A 19,721-nucleotide genomic window follows, 5' to 3' on the forward strand; every position below is an offset into this window, starting at 1 on the left:
CTAAACCAACTAAAGTTTCATTAACCGACTAAAATATGACATTTAGTAACTATACTCTGTATATGATTGATTTGTAATGAGCAATCGATGAGAATGTCATTTCAACCTTATAAATCATCCGACTCTCTCATAGACCATTAGAGTTATATGATATTTAGAAACTATACTCTATATGTGATTGTTTTAGTAACTATACTCGATCTTACAGCTTTGATGGTGATTGAAGACGGAGTATTAAGTATGTTCAAGCGATTAGATGAGTTCAAGAATCCAAATGACCAAATATATTTTTTAACCGACTAAAATATATTTATTAATTGACTAATTAAACACATTGAACCAACTGAAATCTTTTAATATCCGACTTAAACATATGCTTTGACCGACTGATTAAACACACTAAACCAACTAAAGTTTCATTAACCGACTAAAATATGACATTTAGTAACTATACTCTGTATATGATTGATTTGTAATGAGCAATTGATGAGAATGTCATTTCAACCTTATAAATCATCCGACTCTCTCATAGACCATTAGAGTTATATGACATTTAGTAACTATACTCTATATGTGATTGATTTGTTATACCCAATTAGGGTTGTATGGCATTTAGTAACTATACTCTATATATAACATACAATTTCAGTCGATTATACTGACTATCAGATAGACTATTAGAGTTATATGACATTTAGTAATTATACCGATTGATTTAGTAACTATATTCATTAACCGACTGATATTCTTGCATTAACCGACCGATATAATTTCATAAGCCGAACGATTTTACATTTGACCAACTGATATATTTACATTAACCAAATGATTAAACACGCTGAACTGAATGAAATACATGGTATAACTGACTACAATGTATGGTATAACCGACCGAAATAAAGAGTGTATCCTACTGAAACGCTATACGTTAATTGAAATGTATGATTTTAAACCAACTGATTTTAAACACTTTGAACCGACTGATATATTTGCATTAACTGACTGATTGAACACATTGAATTGAATGAAATATATGCATTAACTGAATGATTAAACACTGAAATATATTTGCATTGAACCGACTGAAATATATTCAGCAACAGACTGATTAAAAACATTGAATCAACAGATATATATATGTTTAACCGGCTGATTAAACACATTGAACAGACAGAATATATATGCATTAAACCACTAAATGACAATTCAAATTATATCTGCATGCACAACCTGTTCATACAACAAACTTGACAAAAACTAATACACATCAGTCTGAAACACATTGAACTGACTGAACTACATACAGTAACTGATTGATTAAACACATTGAACTGACTAAATATATATGCATTAAATCAGTAAATGACAATTCAAATTATATCTGCATGCACAACCTGTTCAAACAACAAACTTGAAAAAAACTAATCAACATGCAAATACAACATCGTAAACAAAAAATTGAACAACTCGTCTACACATCAGTCTGTCTCTTAGGGCATTTTTTTCGGCAATGGCCATATTCATGACATACACCACATTTTTTAGTTCGCTTCCAACCAAACTCCCCAATAGAAGGAACTCTTTCTTTTTGTGCTCTACCACGTTTCCTCTTGACATCCAAGGGAAGTACATTGTATTTAAAATGATATGGAATGTTTCATTCATTTGCAATGGGCACCGGATATATGGTATCAGCATAAGCGAGGGCCCACATTTGTGATGATTAGTAGGGTGAGCAAAAGTCATACAAATCTAATTTTGCCCCATAAATTGCTGCAATTGCATGAGCGTATGGAATTTTATCAATTTGAAACACTCGACAACTACGAGATCTATTAGATAAATTAACAACTTCATCCTTCCCATCACCGTATACGTGATACTCAAATGCATTGAGTTGAGATGCTTTTAAACGTTGTGAGAATGTAAAATTAGCTCTCAAGATAGCCTCTGTCGATGGAGTAAGCGTCCTCGTAGCTGAACCTGCTGCATTTCGATGCTTGTTGAAACACTTTGAAGTTAATTTATGAATTGCATCCAACAATGCTACAATAGGCATCTCTCTTTCAGTCTTAAGTTTTGCATTTATTGACTCTACGCCATTTGTCATCATTATATTGTATCTAGCACCAGGGGAATAAGCTCCAGACCATTTGTCAGGAGATGAATGCATTTCAAGATATTATGCAATGTTGGGATACCTCTCTTTCAAACATCCGTACAACTCATCAAATTCAGACACTTTGTATGCATATGCTGTTTTCATAAACAAATCAATCCCACCTTTTCTGCCAGACACTCTTTTAAGGTTTTATGAAAGATGCCACGAGCAATGTACATGTGATGCATGATCATATACAGTAAGAACAACATTAATAATATATATATGTATGTCAGAAATGATTACCAAGTTAGGATCTGTGGGGCCATTAGCTCCTAATCGTTATTACAATGCAATTTGATTAGGGTTAATTAATTACAGTGGAAAACGAATTTAAAATTTCTTTACAATGAGCCCAAAATATGCTATTTGAATACTAAAAATAGTATTTCATCTCACATCATAAAACATGCCCACACATAATCAAAACAACTCACACAACAACAAATCATACCCTCGGGACATACCCCGGTATATAGATACATAACATATATACTGGGAAAGACCACGAAACCTCAACTCAAACTGTGACTCCCGCCAGAAGTACCATCTCCGGACTTCTGATATCCTGGAGTACCTGTCATTGTCCACATACAAAGACAACAACAGCCCCATCTGGGATGAGCACAGCTCAGTCTGAAGCAACCACAATATATACCACAGATATCTAAACAATGAGATATGGTATGCAATGCATGTATGTCGTGGAGGTATCAGGTCGAATGCCCATCCTTTGAGCACATGTCAGAATCAATCGAATCGCTATCAAATCAATGCTCGAGCTGGCACACCGACCTCAATCAGGGATAATCGTATGATAGCATCGACAAAGCGTCATCAAATCTCAAATCTCAATCAATCATCGGGGCCATAAATGACTATGCTTTAAGGGTCATATAATACCAAACATAGCATTGTGTTCACAAACCTCAGAATCAAATAAAATCATATCAGAGTATCCGAGGATCATAGCTCAACGTGCATGTCATGTATGCCACATCAACTCAATACATAAGGCATATAGACATGTAATCTCAATCCAATCAATCAAACATATATCATATAATACAGATACATGTCGTATGTTATCCGGTCGCAACATACCTCAATTCTTCGTTCCAGTCGATGTAACTTGAAGATATCATTATAATAATCTATCTACATCAATAACATATTCATTCCAATCAATAACATCATTCAAATTTAATAATATAAGTTTCAAATATCTTTTGACACTTTAAAATTCATATCAAATTCAAATCATAGCATAATTCAATTCCTACTTCAAAACTTAATTTCTTGTCGGTTATTCTACCATATATATTTATTAGAATTAATAATAACTGACAAATAATTCTTCAATATCAATCCAACGATTAAAATTCTCTAATTATAATAACTTGGGAAAAATTCAAAATAACATCACTATAATCTTTGCTACTTCGTTAAAATCATACACTATTCAACAATTTTCAATTTCTGTATGATTTAACAATTTATCGGATTTATTTCAAAAATCGACGAATTTCAAACATCACCAAAAATATAGAATGTATACCTCAAATCGAAGACCTCGTGTCAACGATCTCAAAACTGCAGTCGGTTCGTCGATTGAATAAACCGATAAGTCGCAAGATCGAAAAGAAAATTGAAACCCTTATTACCCTTTCTCCCTCTTCTCTTTCGGTCAAAACTTACTGTGATGAAATTCACGTAAGTTTTGATAATTATCTTTTTTTCTCTTTTTTTTACTTTAATATTATATTTTATTATATTAATAAAATAATATAATATACAATATAATATAATATATAATATTTAACATGTTAACACCGGTACATCTCTTTGGACTAGTCAAACGATCAAATTTTCCAAAACTTAAAACATGAAGCTTCTATATCTTTGAGTTTTCTCCGGTATATCCAAATTTCAAATCATTTGGACTTCATATGACCAAAATATGTCGCTAATTACTATTTTGCCCTTAAAATTAATTCATTATTTTTTAACTTATTTACGAAAATGCCATCAAAATAAATTGAATATTTTTCAACTTATTTACAAAAATGTCATCAATACTGTTTTAGTCTCGGGATCTCACATTTCTCCCCAACTTAAAAGATTTCGTCTTCGAAATCTCAAACATCTCTATATACATAACATTGACAAACGTATAATTTGTCACCAGTTATAGTACATATCAAAACTAAAATCAGTAAATTGAGCATTATACATTGAATACAATGGAACATGGGGAATAGATCAAACAAGTGCGGATATAATTCTCACATCTTGCTTTTCAATTCCCACGTTGACTCCTCTACACCATGTTGTGTCCATTGCACTCGAACTAGTGGAATCGATTTGTTACGCAATACTTTCTCCTTCCGATCCATAATGCAAACGGGTTGTTCAACATAGGAAAGAGAAGGATCAAGTTCAACCTCATCAGGTTGAAGCACATGTGATGGATCTGGTTCATACTTTCTCGACATAGAAACATGAAACACATCATGAATGACAGATAAAGCTAGTGGAAATGTCAACCGATAAGCAAGATCCCCAACTCGATCAAGGATCTCGTATGGACCAACATATCGAGGAGATAACTTCCTTCGCATGCCAAATCGAACGGTGCCTCGGAAGGGAAATATTTTCAAAAACATTTTTATCACCTTTCTGGAATTCTAAGGGTCGTCTTCGTTTATTCGCATAACTCGTTTGACGATCCTGAGCAGCTTTCATCCGCTGTCGAATCAACTGAACCTTATCATTCATTTCTTGTATCATTTCAGGCCCAGTCAATTTTCTTTCACCCATTTCATCTCAGAATAATGGTGATCTACATCGTCTCCCATTTAAGGCTTCAAAAGGTGCCATACCAATGCTCGTCTGGAAGCTATTATTATAAGAAAATTTCACTAATGGTAAAGCATCTTGCCATCCCATTCTGAAATCCATCACAATCGCACGCAACATATCCTCTAACGTTTGAATTGTACGCTCAGTCTGGCCATCAGTTTGAGGATGATAAGAAGTACTCATAGTCAAACGCGTATCCATCGCTTCTTGGAAACTACCCCAGAAATTGGAAGCAAACCTGGGATCACGATCTGATACAATTGAGACTGGCACACCATGCAGTCTCACAATATTCTCGATGTATAAACGGGCCATTCTCTTATAAGGATAAGTCCGCTCATACGGAATGAAATGTACAGATTTCGAAAGTCGATCAATAACAACCCAAATAGCATCACAGCCCTTGGGCGAACGAGGTAAATGAGTCACAAAGTCCATAGCAATATGTTCCCAATTCCACTTTGGGATTTCAAGACTATGGAGTAACCCTCCAAATTTCATTCTTTCGGCTTTCACTTGCTGGCAAACAAGACATTTTGAAATAAATTCAGCAATGTCTTTCTTCATACGTCTCCACCAGAATTGAGATCTCAACGTCAAATACATTTTCCGACCTCCAGGGTGAATACTGTATTTGCTACAATGTGCTTCACGAAAAAGGGCAGATTTCAACTCAAACTCATTAGGGACTACCAGCCGACCATTAAGTCGTAAAGAACCATCAGAAGAAATCTGAAATCCAGACCGATGTCCTGCAGATACAAGTTCTTTCGACTTTTGGATCTGAGCATCGCTTCGTTGGGCCTTTCGTATTTTCGATATCAAGTTCGGCTCAATTTGCAATGCTGACACAGTGACAGAATTCCAATTCGAGTGAAAAGTCCAACCAGAAGTACATATATCCTCATGTACTTTGGCGACACTGACAGAAGCTAAAACAGACTCATGAACTTTACGGCTCAGGGCATCCGCAGTAACATTCACCGATCCAGGGTGATATTGAATCTCACAATCAAAGTCCTTCAGGAGATCCATCCACCTGCGTTGCCTCATATTCAAATCAGATTGAGAAAAGAGATACTTCATACTCTTATGGTCCGAATAAATAACAAACTTTTCTCCGTACAAATAATGACGCCAAATCTTCAGTGCAAACACAATGGCGGCCAATTCAAGATCATGAACATGATAACGAGTTTCATGAGATTTCAATTGACGAGACGTATAAGCAACCACTTTGTCATGTTGCATCAGAACACAGCCCAAACTTTTACCAGACGCATTTGTACACACTACAAATCCTCCGGTACCTGAGGGAATAGTAAGCACATGGGCTGTGGTCAATCTCGTTTTCAATTCAAGAAAACTAGCTTCACATTCATCTGACCAAATGAATATCTGATTCTTCTGTGTCAGTTGAGTAATAGGTTTAGCTATTTTCGAAAATCCTTCAATAAAACGACGATAATAACCAGCTAAACCCATGAAGCTACGGATCTCAGGAACATTCGTAGGTCTCGGCCAATTCAATACAGCTTCAACCTTAGCAGGATCAACAGATATGCCATGTCTCGAGATGACGTGGCCCAAAAATACCACTCGATCCATCCAGAATTGGCATTTGGACAATTTAGCATATAAATGGCCATTGCGAAGAGTTTGAAGTACAAGTCTCAAATGTTCAGCATGCTCCTTTTTCGATTTCGAATATACAAGAATATCATCGATAAATACAATAACGAATCGGTCAAGATAATCACGAAAGACACGATTCATTAAATCCATAAATACAGCAGGAGCATTCGTGAGACCGAAAGGCATAACCAAGAATTCATAGTGGCCATAACTGGTACGAAAAGCAGTTTTAGGCACATCTTCTTCTCGAACACGTACTTGATGATACCCAGAACGAAGATCAATGTTCGAGTAGACAGATGTACCCTGAAGCTGATCAAAGAGATCATCAATACGAGGAAGTGGATACTTGTTTTTCACAGTAGCCCGATTCAATTGCCTATAATCGATACACATTCGCATAGTAACATCTTTCTTTCGAACAAATAAGACTGGAGCTCCCCAAGGTGATACACTCGGTAGAATATATCCCTTGTCGAGAAGATCCTGTAATTGTTCTTTTAATTCTTTCAATTCAAGAGGTGCCATGCGATAAGGAGCTTTCGATATAGGCGCAGTTCCCGGTACAAGATCAATACTAAACTCAACTTCTCGATGAGGAGGAAAATCGGGAATCTCATCGGGAAATACATCCGGGAATTCTTTCGCAACAGGAATATCAGATAAAGAAGGATCCTTCTTAGAGACATCAATAGCGTAGATAAGATAACCCTCATCCCCGCTAAACAAAAGTCGAGACATTTCCAACGAAGATACCAATGGAATTTTAGCGTGGGAACCCTTGCCATAAAAATTCCGCTTGGGTCCATCAACGGGTCGAAATCGAACCACTCCATGAAAACAATCAACGGTAGCTCGATTTGTTGTCAAGACATCCGTGCCAACAATACAATCAAAGTCGTGCATTGGGAGGACAATCAAATTCAAGAATATCACATTATCCTCGTATGTCAATACACAATTATACACAACCTGCTCAGACAGAATAATCTTTCCTGCTGGCGTGGCTATTGAAAATGTATCATACAACGGAGTACTCATAATATCATGAGATGCAACAAATGAATGAGATATGAATGAGTGAGATGCTGCTGTATCAAATAAAACACGTGCAGGATAATCGCAAAGCATGCAAATACCTGCAATCACACCACCAGGAGCTTTTTTAGCCAGATCCTCGGTCATGGCATACACTTTCACTTGAGGAGGGCCTTGGACAGTCTGACCACCAGGTCCTCGGTATCGTGGAACATTCGACTGCTGAAAAGAGGGAACAGGAACAGCGGGTCTCATCATACTAGGGCCACCTCTAAATCCTGGTTGGGGTTGAGATGAAGTCGTACCCCTGTTCGGACATCCTCGAGAGAAATGGCCTTCCTGTCCACATTGATAACACGTACCAAACATACCTCGACACTGCTCGATAGTATGTTTGCCTCTACAATGGCTACAATAAGGAGCAATCATGGGACTCCCTCTCTGGGATCCACTGGAACTCGAAGAAAATGAGGAAACAGTGGAACCAGTCTTCTTAAACTTCCTACCTCTCGGACGCAAGGTAGGCTGCTGAGCTATCACTGGAGGTGGAGAAGTGTACTGAGGACCTCCTCGTTTTAGTCCAGCTTCAGCTGCCTTTGCTCGTTCAACTGCCTCTGCGTAGCTCGTGGGCAAACCAAAAATGACAAAAGTATATATAGCAGGATGCAATCCATTGACAAACCTGTTATATTTTGCTTTTGCATTCGCAGCTACGTGAGGTGCATACTTCAACAATGTAGAAAACTTCGAAGCATATTCTGCAACAGTCATCGTTCCATGCTGCAGACTATTAAATTCATTCTCCTGAGCAGTGTAATAAGAAGGACGGAAATACTGCTCCAAAAACTGGGCCTTGAATACATCCCAGATGACTTCAATCCTGGCCTCTTTCAATCCAATCTCAGCGGCTTCCCACCAAGATTTTGCTCGGTCTTTCAACTGATAGAGAGCAAGTTTCATTCGCCGAGCCTTAGAGTATTCAACATTATTAAACAAGTGCTCGATATCCTTCAACCAGGCTTCAGCTCTTTCTGCACTGAGAAGAACCTCGGTGGTTTCAAATCCTGGAATCGAGCCATCACCAGATCCATGGACAATCCTTCGAATTGTCCAACCATCCTCTCAGTACTACTATTCGCAATTTCATTTGTGGGTCCATCTACAACTCAGAGAATGAATATCATAAATCAATATCAAGTTCACATCATCATCATCTCATATCATCAATCTCATCAATAACTTACTCAAACTAAATCAAGTAAGAGCAAGTAATACAAATAAATCAAACACATACGCACAATTCATTTGTGCCTATTACGTGTACACAAGACTCAATCGAGCATTCTCAGCTATGCTTTGATACCACTCCGTGTGGGGCCCTTAGCTCCTAATCGTTATTACAATGCAATTTGATTAGGGTTAATTAATTACAGCGGAAAACGAGTTTAAAATTTCTTTACAATGAACCCAAAATATGCTATTTGAATACTAAAAATAGTATTACATCTCACATCATAAAACATGCCCACACATAATCAAAACAACACATACAACAACAAATCATATCCTCGGGACATACCCCAGTATATAGATACATAATATATATACTGGAAAATACCACGAAACCTCAACTCAAACTGTGACTCCCGCCAGAAGTACCATCTCCGGTCTCTTGATATCCTCGAGTACATGTCATTGTCCACATACAAAGACAACAATAGCCCCATCTGGGATGAGCAAAGCTCAGTCTGAAGCAACCACAATATATACCACAAATATCTAAACAATGATATATGGTATGCAATGCATGTATGTCGTGGAGGTATCAGGTCAAATGCCCATCCTTTGAGCACATGTCAGAATCAATCGAATCGTTATCAAATCAATGCTCGAGCTGGCACACCGGCCTCAATCAGGGATAATCGTACGATAGCGTCGACAAAGCGCCATCAAATCCCAAATCTCAATCAATCATTGGGGCCATAAATGACTATGCTTTAAGGGTCATATAATACCAAACATAGCATTGTGTTCACAAACCCCAAAATCAAATAAAATCATATCAGGGTATCCAAGGATCATAGCTCAACGTACATGTCATGTATGCCACATCAACTCAATACATAAGGCATATAGACATGTAGTCTCAATCCAATCAATCAAACATATATCATATAATACAGATACCTGTCGTATGTTACCCGGTCGCAACATACCTCAATTCTTCGTTCCAGTCGATGTAACTTGAAGATATCAGTATAATAATCTATCTACATCAATAACATATTCATTCCAATCAATAACATCATTCAAATTTAACAATATAAGTTTCAAATATCTTTTGACACTTTAAAATTCATATCAAATTCAAATCATAGCATAATTCAATTCCGACTTCAAAACTTAATTTCTTGTCGGTTATTCTACCATATATATTTATCAAAATGAATAATAACTGACAAATAATTCTTCAATCTCAATCCAACGATTAAAATTCTCTAATTATAATAACTTGAGAAAAATTCAAAATAACATCACTATAATCTTCTCTACTTCGTTAAAATCATACACTATTCAACAATTTTCAATTTCTGTATGATTTAACAATTTATCAGATTTATTTCAAAAATCGACGAATTTCAAACATTACCAAAAATATAGAATTTATACATCAAATCGAAGACCTCGTGTCAACGATCCCAGAACTGAAGTCGGTTCGTCGATTAGATAAACCGATAAGTCGCAAGATCGAAAGAAAATTGAAACCCTTATTACCCCTTCTCCCTCTTCTCTTTCTGTCAAAACTTACTGTGAAGGAATTCACGTACGTTTTGATAATTATCTATTTTTTTCTTTTTTTTATTTTAATATTATATTATATTATATTAATAAAATAATATAATATAATATATAATATTTAACATGTTAACACCGGTACATCTCTTTGGACTAGTCAAACGATCAAATTTTTCAAAACTCAAAACATGAAACTTCTATATCTTTGAGTTTTCTCCGGTATATCCAAATTTCAAATCATTTGGACTTCATATGTCCAAGATATGTCGCTAATTACTATTTTGCCCTTAAAATTAATTCATTATTTTTCAACTTATTTACGAAAATACCATCAAAATAAATTGAATATTTTTCAACTTATTTACAAAAATGTCATCAATACTATTTTAGTCTCGGAGTCTCACAGGATCATCATTAATAAACTCTTTCAACTTCTGCAAAAACCAAGTCCATGAATCATCATTTTCAGAGTCAACAATGACCCATGCTATAAAAAATTGATTAAAGTCACCATCTTGGGCTGTAGCAATAAGTAAACAACCTCTATATTTGAATTTATAAATGTTCCATCAACATATATAACTTTTCTCATTCTACGAAATCCATCAATGCATGTCTCGTATGCCAGAAACATATATTTAAATCTACCTGACCACAGCAGTTTTCGAGCCTCTGTTTACTTGCTCAATCATGTACAAATATGAAGGCATAATTCGATAACTCTCTTCAAGACTGCCAAGTAACTTATCCAAAGCAAGTTGTCTTCTCCTCCATGCTTTGAATTAACTAATTTCAACACCTTTATTTTGCATCATTGTAATTATGATTTTTGGTTCAGGCAAACTGAGTTGTCCTTTAAAATTTTCAACCAAAATCTTTGCTACAAAGTCTGATGTTGCTTGTCGATGCATTTTCCTCTGATATGAAAGGTCACAAGTATGTGTGTTATGATAAACACGTATAGAGAATCGTTATGAATTCTCTATTTGTGATGCACGTATTTTCCAACTACAACTCGGTGTAACACATCTAACATCATAAATTTTTTTGTTGGATTTTTGAACATTTATTTCAAAGGACGCATTTAAACAAATCTTAAACAATTCTGTTTGAAATTCATCTTTACTCTCAAACTCTTGACCAACAAAAAAATTAGACAAATCATTAAAAGAATAAGTCACATTCCCTTCAGCATCTCCTACTGTGACTAATAATGTAGAATCTTGCACATCTTGTTCAGGATAAGAAAATTCAACTTGTGTATTATGTGTTGTACACAATGTAAGCTCTTCAACATGATTCTCTTCATTCACAACAAATTCATTCTCAACAATTTCTGTTACCACATTATCAAAACTTGTTATTTCATCCACCCCATTCTCATGCTCATTCATTTCATTGTCTAAGTCATTCTCAAAAAATACTCCATCAAAATATTCATTATATGTTCTCTCATTACCACCATATACTTCAGTTTCACAATTGTCCACCATCTCATCATTATGATCTCTACAAATTTCAAGATATTTAGCATTGTCAGTTTTTTCATAACTTGTTTCAAAGTCACTTGTTTTGATAATTTCAAAATGAAGCAAAGGTCTAACATTTGAAACGCCAAAAGACAGATATGTTGTCAATGCTCTTGAGCTTTTTATATATATTGGCCTTTTGGCCTTGGATTACATGCCTCAAATTTCGGCAAGTAACTTAGCTTCAATACCATATCATGTCTATCCAAATGAAGTGTCTCAAAAATTGCATCTTCAACATCTTCAATTCTTACATTACTATCATCAATAGATATAGCATGCCATCCCGAATTATTTCCATCACACCATGAATATTTATGTTCACCGTCAACCTTCCATTAACCATCAAAATTAATTAAGATTTGAATCATATCGATGTCCACACAATCTGAAAAAATAAAAGTATAAATAATGGATGTAAGGGAGTTGGAAATATATAACTATAACCGACTGATTGAATGATATTGATCGACTGAAATGCATAACTTAACCAGCGGAAATAAATGTTTCAACCTACTGAATATGAACCGACTGACTGAATGATATTAAGCGACTGCAATATATGATTTAACCGACCGACTGAATACTATTGACCGACTGAAATATATAATTTAACCAACTGAAATAAATGTTTTAACAAACTGAATGATAAATCAAATTACTTGTGTAGCTGATAATCTACACACATGAAAACATAAATAGCCAAATAAAATACCTTATACTGATATTCCAATGATCCTATGAAAACACGTATTGCATGAGAATGAAAATGTCATTAAGCTTTGATTCTAATTTCTATTTCCTTAGAGAAAAGAAAATGAAGATGTTGAGAATGCTAAGAATGAAATGAAGATTGAGAATGAGAAAAATGGGCAATGGTGTTGATGCAAAGGAAGAAGACAAGAAAATATCAAAGTTGTGAGCGTGAAAGAAAGAGGAGGGGAAGTTGGGTTTTCTCAATTAGCTCAAAACCCTATTACTTAATATTTAGATTAACTATTAATTATAATAAGGTCTATTGACCCAAAAAAAATATTATAAAGCCTTTGACCTTAATATTTTTTGGTTTAGAGCTCAAATTTGCAAATGACCCACCAACTAGAGCACGGGACATCAGCGTTCATAAATTTTTAATCTAATTAGTTATTTTTTAAAATTTCAAGTTGTTGATTGTAATTAATAAATTATTTAGTTATTTTTATAATGTATTAAAATAAATTCTTATAATAATTTTTATTTAATGAAAAAAAGAGTAGTTTTGTGCACCTATTAAAATGACCAAAGTAGCTATTCATTATTATTACTTGGAGCTTGCAAATATTTTAAAATAATTAATTAGTTTTTAAGATTTTTTAATAAATAAGTTAGTCATTCGTAGAATTAAATAAAATAAGATTGTATAATCTTTTTTATTGAATGAAAGAATATAAGGGGTTGTTTTGTCCATTCATTAAAATGATCAAGTTAATTACTCTAAGAGGTTTATATATTATTTAGTAGTATAGATTACTGGTATTTTACTCATGCGGTGCACAAAAGTGTTATTTTATGTAAATTATAATTTTTAGTGTTTGAAAATTTATTGAAAATATTGATATAATATAATTACTAAAATTAAAATCTGAATATTATTATAATATATATTATATTAAAAATATTTATATAATTTGATATAGCTCATTGTAATGTCCAAAATCAACTTACGTAAATCACATACATGCAAATGAATTAAATTATATAATTATTTGATTTAATTAATTTTAAATGCTTACTTGATGCATATTATATGATTAAAGGTATGATTAAATGACTATATGACATGATTTCATTAAATAGAAAGATTTTATCCAAATATCCGATAATAGGCTGGGGAAAGGAGACTGGAGACGACAAAGATAAAATAAATATTTTTCAATAAATATTTTCAAGGCTTATTAATATGACTAAAATGATTAAATTTTTCTAAAAATGATAGAGTTCAAATTATTTTACGAAACGAACTCGATTTTATCCGGGAAGTCGGTTTTGGGCAAACGAGGGACTTTTAAAATATAAAATGCATTATTTTTGAAATTTTTTTATAGACTTTTGTTTTTCAATTAAATATGTGTTATTGGGCCTAGTTTACCTAGGATGAGTAGACCCAATCACTTCTAAACTTGAAAGCCCAAAACCCAAGCTCATTATCATGCAAATTAAAATCTATAAAATCAAAAATATAGGCTTTTGCACCACATAGCAGCCGACACCAGCACACACAACACACACCAAAATTCGAAATTTTCAAGGAGGAAAAGCTAGGGTTCTTCGTCGCCCGTTCGTTCCTCTTCGTGCCTCTCGCCGACGATCATATATTCGAGCATTTTACAACACAAAGGCACGTTTTCTAAACCCTTTGACGCATCATTCAAACCATAATATGCATGTTTTAATTATTTTTGCAAGAAAAATATTTACGCATGATGGTTTAACGATATGACGTTTATTTTCAAAAGTTTTGATGTTTTTATGCATGTTTCTTTAACATTATGATTCATAAGGACACGTTGCCAATAGAAGGTGTTTAAGGGACGGGAAAAGAGTCGTTAAGGGTTGAAACGAAGGCTGGAAGTCGAGCATGTCCGAGGTGGAGAGTCCTATGGTTTTCCTTGACCACCCGAGAAGAAGATGGCTCGGCTTGGGGCTAGGGCGTCGCGTGGCTCGGCTAGGTGGCTGGGCTGGATGTGGTCAAGGGTTTGGAAGGGTCCTAGCAGGGCTAGGACTCAATTTCATAGGCTGGGGAAGAGTCCACACGAATTGGGACTCCTCCCCCATGCACGCGCAGGGTGGCTGCGGCCAAGGGGGCTCGTGACTAGGGCATGGCGGTTCAGGGCTGGTCCAATAGGGTCCAAGTAGGATGGCTAGGAGTCGTGTCAGGGGCTGGTGCAGGCTGGCTCGATGGTGGCCCGAGCAAACACAAGGGAACTCGCGCGGCTCTTATTGCTGGTGCGCATGAGCGTCGTGCGTGGGCTGGGGCTCGTGCGTGGTCCAAGGGGCTTCGGTTGGGTCCCTAGGAGGTCTAGTCAAGTGATGGCTCGAGGTGGCTCGAGTGTGGCTCGAGAAAAACTCAAGAGGGCTCGAGAGAATATGGTAAGGTTAGAATTTTAGGATCTAGAAAGAAAAGGGTCGAACCATGGTCCCGGGGGTTGATTCATGGTTCACGAGGGTATGTTAGGTATAAAAAGTCTATATTTAAAATTTAGAAAGAGTATTAAAGTTTGAGTTAATTTGAGAAATAAACGCTTCGCAAATTGGTAGTTAAGGAATTAAATCGAAATCCTCGAATTTACGTCAAATAAAAATATCAAAATTTAATTTAAACTTAAATAATTATTTGGGGATGTTCTAGAATCAATAAAAGTAAGAAAAAAAGTCAAAATCGAGAAATTTTACGTCTAGGGACAAAACGGTCATTTTACACTTGGGTAGTACGAAAAGGCTTGGCAACGTCCCGAAGGGTCATAACGCATGATAAATTATATAAAATGATGATTTTGTTGAAAATATGATATTTTATGATTTATGATAAAGCTGTAAAGTTTTTACTGTTAAAATGCTATTTTTGGAAAGCCGTGATATTTTATGATTAAAAAAAAATATTTTGAAGGATGTGAATTGATTGTGACAAAGATATTAGAGGATATGTGGGGATCCGTTTTAAAAAAAAACGGTGAATTTAAAATTTTATGGGGATATCATGAGGGAAAAGACCCTAGAGGGAACCCGTTTATGGGACAAGGCTCCACAGAGAGCCCGACGATCGTATTTCCATATTTTACGACGGTGCCTAGTGCCCATCCCCATGCGTAATGGTGAGCTAAGACTGATCAGTCGACCAGAGGATAAAAGACTAGTCACTTTAAAAGATCAAACTTCACCCAAAATGATAAATGATGCAAAGTTTTACGATTTTATGATTTATTTATGCTTAAAATTATATTAAATAAAAGTATGATTTAATGCATGTGCTTGTATATGTATTATTTGTTACTCATATTTAGGATGTGCTGAGTCATTAGACTCACTAGGTTTGTGTTGGAACATTTCATGTTCGCAATCTTGATTTTGATGTTAACAAAATTTGTTATTGTGTTTCTAACATATTTACTCAAGTGTGAAGTTATTAACACAAGAAGCAAACTGAAACTGAATTCTGCACAAACTGAATTTCTTGAAAGCTTCGGTATTTTGATGATATCTCTTAGCTGGATGATTCAAATGATAACCCGCCAACTGGACTGATCAAAAAACTCAATTTGAAACAAGTCATATTTCACCTCAGTTGGGCAAAATAGGATGTTATCAAGGACTAACTGATCGCTGAACTACCGAACTGATTGCACGAAAACAGCAATCAGTTGGGTTTGAGCAGTTGCAGTATTTGGTCATATCTCTCAGCTCAGTTATTGGAATGAGGCGATTCAGTATGCGTTGGAAGATAAGACGATGATCTACAAATCATCAACAGAATTTAAAGTCTGAATCAAAGCTTAAGATGCTGATAAATGACGATGAACTTACTGGTTCTGCACAAATCGAAATCAACTAGGCTGATTTCTCCACACCAGCTGAAACTGAATTGAACCAGACCAACTGAACTGAACTGAACCAGCAGCAGACCAACTGAACTGAACAAGCTGCTGACCAACTAAACTGAACCAGTTGAACTGAACCAGATCAGTTGAACTGAACCAGATCAGTTGAACTGAATTAGTTGACTAGAGTTGACCACTCGGGAAAATGTTCAGCGAGGCGAATTTGACCGTTGCAATTTCAGAAACAGTACAAAAACTTTCCGAACAGTCATATTATTGTGTCTAACATATATATCATTGTTAGGGCTTATAATTACAACATCTTGAAGATCAAACAAGAGCTTTTTAAGATGATTCAAAGTATGGACAAGTAGCATGAAGGAATCAGCTAGTTGAGAGCACAAAGCCTTGTGTGAAGATACATTTGAGATGTACACTGTAAATGATAAATTCCTCACACACAATCACTTACACATATACAAGAGAGTTGGACTTCAAATATTAGTTGAGCGAGTCTTTACACAAAGACGTAAAACATTGTGTTTGTAGTCTTTGCATATGAGACATTAAACAATTTGCTAATTGTGATATGCTGCCTACAATCTTGAGTGCTAGGAGTTCAGTTAGGCAGTAGCGTAAGTCCTAACAGAATGTGTTTGTACAAGGAGTTGTATAAATAAAAGTTTTCTAGTTGATCATTCCCAAGGGGAAGAAGGGGTGACGTAGGAGCATTTGAAATATTCGAATATCCATAAACAAATTTGTGTCTATTTGTTTATTGCATTTACTTATTATTTTCATAGTTTTTAAGATGTATTGTTGAAGCATTTTGTGTGTTCTTCAAATACCAAAATATTGTATACCAAGTGTTTGATAAAATGCTTCAACTAAAATATTTTTACTCATTCAACTTGCATATATTTTAAATGCTTTACAAAATATTTAATCGATTTCTACGAAGGATTATTTCGAGTGTCTTCCGCTTGGTTTGAACATCAAACTCGATTTAATTCATCGATGTTCAATATTTCAAGAACCGAACTATTGTAGCTCAACGATTTCCCCCAAATCGATCCTAACAGTTTGAATGCTACAGGTGATGATGTTATTGAGGGAGACGCTGACGCTTGAGTGGATCGAGTACGACAGTACACTCCCGAGGGACTTTATTTTCCGCATTAGCTTGTTAGTTAAAAATTTTAAAGGATTTTTGTTAAGGATTTTATTAGAGATTTTATGCTTTGTTTTGATGTTAGTGGATCTTGTTAAAGGTCGATGTATGATTTTTGGTTAATTGATGATTTAGGGGTTTTTTTGCACTTGAGATTTTAATATGTTAAAGTATTTTGATTTATGGAAATGTTAAGTTATTTTAATTGTTGGTTTTCGAATTAATGGTTATAAAAAAATAGTAGAATTTTAAAATTAAAAAACGAGGGTCGTTTCATTCACAAATGTGAGGATAACAATCTTCTGCCGTTAAATTGATTTCTTTATTGAGTGGAATTTTTATAACAAAAAATATAAAAAAATATATTTAAAAATCATATATTATTTTGTCTATCAAAATTTTGAACAATAAATAAATATTTTTTAAAAATTCAAAAGTGTCATTTATAAGATTATTAAATTTTGATTAAAAATTTAATTATTTTTTATAACATGTTAAAAATATTTATATTAAAATTATAATTTAAATACATAATAATAATAATAATAATAATAATAATAATAATAATAATAATAGAAATTTACGGACAGTCAATATATCAAAGTTCATGACGATACTCTTTTAAAAATTTAGAAAACGTAATATTATATTAAAAAAATTTATATTTTATATAATATGATAGAAGTAATGATAACTAAATATGTAAAAATAACAAAAACTGAAACATTACCCGAAATTAAATGAAATGATCAACCAATGTAGACATTTAATTATAGTTTATATTTTCAAAAGACATCAAATTCAAATTTAAATTTTAAAAAGTAAATTTAAAAGACTTTAAAAGAATTCACATTTAATTATGCATTTATTTACTATTTGTTTTCAAATATTTAAAGCAATAAGTTTATACATTAATACTAAAATATGTTTTTTTATCGCAATTTTTTGGCGGGAACTTTTCAAATATGAACAAAATCGGTTTATATATATATATCATGATGATGATGATGATTATTATTATTATTATTATATATTTAGTTTAATTAAGTTATTTTACAAAATAATCGAGAAAAATTGAAATTGACATAAAATTATATTAATTAGAGGAAAAAATAAAAAAAAATGAAGGTTCTTACATATATGTATTTAGCTAATTTTTCTGAAATTGATTTGGAGATATCTTGAATAGAAAAAAAATGTAAAAAGGGATATTTTCGGGATTTTAATATAATTTCACCATTACATTAAAATAGTTATTCTACAAATTATTTTAAACAGAAAATAATGTATAAAAAAAAGTTAAAAAAATTGAATAGAGAAACAATAATTGTATTTTATTTTATTTTTTTTTAAAAATGTAGCTCGACTCTAATTGATCTCCCTACTGTGGTTGCGTAAAATCTTCGAGAATCAATATTGGGTCTTCTACATATCCGTATAACAATTTAGCATATACATAAGTCAATCAACTCGATATATCCAATAGTATAAGGTTTACAACTTTATAATCGAGTATATGAAATGCAACTAGGGATGTAAATTAACAAAATCACTCGGGAGTTATTCGAACTTCGATTCGTTAAAAGCTCGTCTTTAAAATAAATAAATCAAACTCAAGTTTTACAATATTTGGCTCGTTAACTCATGAATATATTCGTTAGTATGCTAATGAATCGCTCTTAGATAAAAAATAATTAGGCCAATGAATCGCTCTTAGATAAAAAATAATTTTAATATTTGATTTATAAATCTACATTTTACTTATAAAAAATTAAATTTACTTATTAGAATAAAATTATAAATCTTAATAACAATATTATATATTTTTCTTAATATATAATTTAGTTTCTAATGAATATTTTAAATTTATAATATATTATATCAATTTATTTATATTTAATAAAAATAAAAATTTAAATAAATTTGTGAGTCATGAACATATTTGTTAAATAATA

The 19,721-nt window shown here is 33.6% G+C and overlaps 1 protein-coding gene across 1 annotated transcript; it reads right to left on the bottom strand.

Moving 5' to 3' along the window:
• Positions 1-1,723: 1,723 nt before the first annotated feature.
• Positions 1,724-2,173, bottom strand: LOC140957937 (uncharacterized). Its single transcript, XM_073415359.1, has one exon. The coding sequence runs from the start codon at positions 2,171-2,173 to the stop codon at positions 1,724-1,726; it is 450 nt and encodes a 149-aa protein (XP_073271460.1).
• Between the last annotated feature and the right edge of the window lie 17,548 nt (positions 2,174-19,721).

The sequence above is a fragment of the Primulina huaijiensis genome, chromosome 14, assembly GCF_012295235.1.
Source record: "Primulina huaijiensis isolate GDHJ02 chromosome 14, ASM1229523v2, whole genome shotgun sequence".
Classification (NCBI taxonomy): Eukaryota; Viridiplantae; Streptophyta; class Magnoliopsida; order Lamiales; family Gesneriaceae; genus Primulina; species Primulina huaijiensis.

What these genes read in the sequence shown, in the direction of transcription:
- LOC140957937 (XM_073415359.1), bottom strand. Translation starts at nt 2,173, where the DNA reads ATGCATTCATCTCCTGACAAATGGTCTGGAGCTTATTCCCCTGGTGCT.